Genomic DNA, 6,000 nt, shown 5'->3' on the forward strand with positions numbered 1-6,000 from the left:
CTCATTCTTCCCACTGGTTGCTCTTTTGCAACTACTGTAACTTTCTCAGTTGGTCACACAAGCACATGATTTGGTTACACTTTTTATTTTTGCTACAACATAGAATTGGTCAATGCATGTTGATTTTTTTTTTTTATCTTAGTTTATAGTTATATTGTAACAAATGTGGTTAACTTTCAACCCATTTAACCTATTATTTTCAATTCAATTCAAGTTTATTTGTACAGTGCTTTTTATGATACAAATTATTGCAAAGCAACTTTACAGAAAATTACATATCTACAATATTTAGTAGTAGCTTATAAGTGGTGATTAGTTTATGTGCAAATGACAGGAATTTTCAGAAAAATCTATAAAAGACAATGTCAACCAGACGGTAAACACTATTAACAGCAATTATAATGTGAATGCATAGTAAATTGCAATATTTGTTAGTTCTGTGTAAATCCTGTGGTAAAACAGAGAAACAAAAAGAGACATCATTAGCGTAGCTGCTGTTCCAACAAATTAAAATGAATTAGTTTAACCCAAACTAAATTATGAGATGCATTATACAAATGCTTGGCGAAAGAGATGTGTTTTTAATCTAGATTTAAACAGAGAGAGTGTGCATTATCAGGAAGGCTATTCCAGAGTTTGGGAGCATAATGTGAAAAAGCTCTACCTCCTTTAGTGGACTTTGTTATCCTAGGTACTACCTTAGGGAACGTGATGGGTTGTAACGTAGAGTACCTACCATTAAATTTGAAAGGAGTTTGGTCATTTAACTACTCCTGCATTTTTCTATATAGAATTAAACCGCTTAGTAAACATTGTACAGAAACTATAAAATTGTTTCAGTTGGGTGGCATCTGGTTATTTGTTAATCTAGCCACAGTGCTAAATAAAAACATTGGATTGTTTTGGTTATTTTTAATGAGTTTGTGGATATGCTTGGCCCTGGCAGTTTTTAAGGCCTTTCTATAGCTGGATATACGGTTTTTCCACTCAATTCTAAAAACTAACAAATTTTTCTCCATTTGCTCTCAAGAGTTTATTTCTTGAGAAAGTGGGTATAACTGTTATACCATGGCACAGTTCGTTTTTCTCTAACCTTTTTCAATTTGATGGGGGCAACAGCTTCTAATGTATTAGAGAAAATAGTGGCCATGTTGCCAGTCATTCAATGTGGTTCATGTGTATCTTTACACATAGCAATTGAGAAAAATGAGGCAGGATCTTTGCAAATCTGTCTTTGGTGGCTGAAACAATAATTCTGCCCAGACGGTAACGCAGAGACATAGTTAATATCAGTTATACGCAGCATGCACGATACAAGGAAATGGTCTGTAACATCATCGCTTTGAGGTACGATATCTATAGCAATAAGATCGATTCAATGCAATATAATTAAATCTAGTGTATGATTAAAAAGGTTGGGTGGGCCCAGTGACATTTTGCTTGACTCCAAAAGATTTTTTTAGATCAGCAAACGCCAGTCCTAAAGCATAATTTGTATTATCAACGTGAATATTAAAATCTCCCATGATTAACGCCTTATCAACTGTAACCAGAAGATCTGAGAGGAAATCTGCAAATTATTTTAGTTATTCTGTAAACGGCCCAGGTGGTCTATAAACAGTAGCCAAAGCAAGAGATACAATAGATTTATTTTGCATATCTGAAAGTGTAACATTATGCAGAAGTATTTTGAATGATTTAAACCTGTATCATGTTTTCTGGGTAACACCTCCCTCAGACAGAATTATTTGTGAATTGAAGCTTGTGAATGGGAGTTACTCTTTTTTCTATGGTATTAGCCATGCTTTTTCTTTCGGATTCATGATCTTGGTGTCATGTTTTACAAGTAAAGATCATTATATTAAATTAAATTAAATTATATTATATTAAATTAAATTAAAGTTTATATGTATGTAACTTTTTACAATACAGATCATTGCAAAAACTATATCAGATCGGCACAGTCTTTTCTTTGGGTTTTACATATTGTGAGTTTATGGTATGAATCTGTGGGTTTTCGTGTTCTATGGATTTGTTTGTTTAGCACTTTGGTCAGCCGTGCTTGCTGTTTTAAATGTTTTATATAGATAAAACAAACTTGAAACTTGATAAAACTTTAACTTTTTAAGACTAAAACAAATGCTTCAATGATTAGTTAATAAAACAGTAGGCTACAATGCCTACAATGCAATACTTAATACACTGACACACATCTGCTTTCTTTCTCAGCCGTTTTGGTTCACTTAAGACATAACCGATTCAAAGCGTTCCACGTGCCTCGGTCTCCTCCAACACCTGCTCCGCCGCCGTAGGTTGGCTCCCTGGAGTCAGCTGCCACTCCTCCTCCTCCATTGCTCCACCGTGGGCCACTATTATTGCTATGGCCTGGGTCCAGTTGGACTCCTTCTGCTCCGGGTCCCTCCTGTCTCCTCCCTTGCTCCTCCCTTTATCGTCTCTTCCGTGAACTCTGTCTGCTGGCCCCCTCCTGGGTGTCCATCCTCCACCGGAACCTCCTCCTTGGTTACACCCCACGCCTCAGTAATGTCACGCCTCTGGACTCATTATGTTGTCCATGTGTCCCATGTTGATTGTCTCGTTCCACACCCCTGTGTTTACTAATTATCCTTAGTCCTTAATGTTCCTGTCTTTGTGTCTCACCTCTGTCGGACCTCGTCCATACTTGTTGGATGTTCTGTGTTACTGTTGTGGATTATCCCTATGATTCCTGGAATAAATACTTTTTCTTTTACTCCACATTTCTCTCTCGTTCCTCCAATAGTGAAGTGTGATAGGCGGATGCTTAAAAAGCAGCGAAAAGTGGCATGGTCAAAGACATCTGCATGTTTCCATAGGAAAACAATTAAAAAGTAGTTCAGTGTGACCGTCTATGACCTTACCAACGCTTGATAAAATAATATTTTTATAAAAAAATAAGAATTTGTTATATTTTCTTGACTGTATGTGTACAATGTTCACATTGTATAATGCTGTTCATTTGATGTGGAGAATTTCCTTCAAAATGTAGATTCTCAGTTTCACTGTACTTCATGTATTGTTTATGTGTTTAAGAGTTTGAGGAAGGGGTATTTTACACTGGGGTTTATATATAATGATGACCACAGTTTTGAAATTGTTATGGTGTTGTGAGATTTGAAATCATATAGATACACAAAACTGCCAGAATGTAGACTTGGGAAAACACAGGTTCTTCTACTGTGGTCTTGGACACAGGCATCAGGTGATGTTTTACTGTCTTAGTTCACTTTTCATAGAAAATATACAGAGAAACCTGAAACTAGTGGCTGGCATGTGGTAAATGGTTTTATCAAGAGTTATGGTTATTATGATGAAGTGTCAATCCTGTTAAATAACGAGTATTTTTTAATTTGAATACATATAGATGGTGGTGTGTGTGGACCAAAGACATGGAATATACTATAAAAAAAAAATAATAATAATGTAAAGTTGTTAGAGTTGCCTAATATAAGCATGCCATGAGTGGTACATAAGATCCTTCTAACTCTCATTCTGAAACCTTAGCACACTGCCTTTTTTGGAATAAAATGATGACACTTCTATTGTGGTGAGGCTAGCCTGTTTAAAACCAGCATGAGAAAATTATTTTTCTGGACTGACTTCAGCTATTTGTTTTGCGTCTGAGCTTCAGCTCCAACCATGCCACATCTTTTCTCTGATATTCCAGACAAACTGCGTGTGATACTGTCACAGGCTGCAAATATATTTCTAGCTGTCGTTCTGATTTACATTATTCAGTACATCTTTAATTCTGAGTTTTCATGCTCCTGCACAATTGGGTTTCATTCAATTGGATACATTTACATTTTTGTCATTCCTATGATATTCTTCTTTATTTTAAAAATAGTAAGACAAACCACAACAAAGGTTTGTGCTGTCAGTTGTGGCGGTCTTTGTCCTCAATGTTTCCAACTATTTGGAATCTGTCTGTTCTGGTGGGGATTTGTCCTTTTAGATGGAGACCTTTATGTTTGTATTGCGACCAAATTTAATGTATCATTGGTTGAAATTCCTTGCAAGAAGGAACACACTTTTCAAGAAAGCAGCATGATTACAAGATATAAAAACACGTCACAGGTAAGTACTTTAATCAGGACAAATACATACATACATATATATATTTAGTCAAATTTTATGTAAATTACTTTTTACATTTCTTCTAAATCAGTTTAATTGATTGTCTATATTTTACATTTGGTGGTTGATAATAAAAATTTATTTTTTACTACATGTTTTAAAATTTTTACAAAATCCTTGGAAATCCTAAAAAAAAAAAGTGGGACACAGGACATGTTGTAAAAAATATTTCATCAAACATTAAACTAATTTGAAAAGGTAAAAACTAATGCAACAACAAGAAACATACAAAATATCAAACCATTCTTTTGGTAATCAAAGATTGTAATAGATGTCTTTGCCTGAATGCATGTGAGTTTAATTTTGTTCACTTCCAGACATAAATATAGTGCTACTCTGGAGTTTAACTTCAAACTTCATTGCTGCTGAGATATAGAGTTTCTTTGTCAACACCTAGTCCTGCATAGAATAACCTCCCCTATAGAATAATTACTGTAGCTTTGTGAGAAAAAAAAGATTACAAATTTAAACTAATCTATTATTAGACATCTTTTTCTTATTCTTCTTCTGTTTATTTATTTATTTATTTTTTTTGCAGACTATTGGTTACATCCTCATAGCTATTGGTTTCTTTGGATGGTGTCTGATGTCAAACAGGAAGATTGGGATTTGTTGTGATAATTGCTGCCCGAATTGTAAGAACTGCTGTAAAAGAGAACCCTACTACAAGAGGCTGTATGAGGAGCTCCTGTCTGAGGAAACTGATGAATACTTGGATACAAATTTGAGAGAAATTGCAAAAATGAAAGCAAAAAGTGTATGTTCGAAGTACATGGACTCTATTAAAACAAGCCAGATTAGCCAGGATAATGAAGATAATGAACAAACTTTAAACACTTCACAACCTTCACATCCTTCTGTAAATGTTGAAGATGCTTGGTCTACAATATCACAAGCAGATTTAATAAATGTACATCTGAGCACAAGTGTGCACAGACCTCCGGAGGAGCAGGAAAGTAACAGTCCAGTGACACCTACCGTAGAACGGACCGAAGGATTGGCTATTCAAGGGGCTGGGGCTCGAGTCCACCCCATGCACAACACTGCACCTGAGCATTCCTAATCAGTGTGACAAACAAGGGGGAAGCAAATAATATAGTTTGTCAGACTGTTGATTGATGTTAATTATCATAACTGGCCACTATTTATTTGTTTTATTCTAGAATATTCCTTTTAAATCAATTAATTTAAATCAATCCATCGGAATATTTGTTAATACAACATCATAAGACCATCTTTTTTACATATCAAAAATAAATCAATATTGTGTTTTCTGATAATATTAATATGAATGTCTACAATTTTTTACGGAAGTTCTAAGCGGCCATGCATTATAATATTTTTTCTTCTCGTTTTCTCGTTATAACGACTTAATTTTCTCGTTATCTCGACATAACGAAGTTTGTTTTCTCGTTATAACGACTTCATTTTCTCGTTTTCTCGACATAACGAAGTTCGTTTTCTCAACATAACGAAGTTCATTTTCTCGTTATAACGAACTAGTTTTCTCTAAGAAGTTACAAAACTGCGCCAGCAGGTGGCACTATAGACCTGAATATAACTGATGGGGTGTTGTATACTATACACTTTACTGTACGCGGACCTTCCTCGTGATCGCTATAATTTGTGCAGTCTTCATTACTGACATGTAATTAATTTAAAAATGTTAAATATGCTTGAATCAATATGAATATTTTGTGTATTAAGTTCCTGCTAGATGCATGAGTTTCACCAACGCATTCTGTGTCATAAAATAACTGCTTATCAAAACCAAGGTTGACATCACTGTATTCTGTTTATCTACAGTAGGACGGGATTTAACAATGT

The 6,000-nt window shown here is 34.8% G+C and overlaps 1 protein-coding gene across 1 annotated transcript; it reads left to right on the plus strand.

Annotated features, from left to right (window-relative positions):
- Positions 1–3,662: 3,662 nt before the first annotated feature.
- Positions 3,663–5,490, plus strand: LOC113053756 (uncharacterized). The gene is made up of 2 exons (XM_026219028.1): positions 3,663–4,113; positions 4,712–5,490. Exons 1-2 carry the CDS (start codon positions 3,676–3,678, stop codon positions 5,234–5,236), a joined length of 963 nt encoding a protein of 320 aa, XP_026074813.1. The 5' UTR covers positions 3,663–3,675; the 3' UTR covers positions 5,237–5,490.
- Positions 5,491–6,000: the final 510 nt, after the last annotated feature.

Source organism: Carassius auratus, chromosome 34, assembly GCF_003368295.1.
Source record: "Carassius auratus strain Wakin chromosome 34, ASM336829v1, whole genome shotgun sequence".
NCBI classification, from domain to species: Eukaryota; Metazoa; Chordata; class Actinopteri; order Cypriniformes; family Cyprinidae; genus Carassius; species Carassius auratus.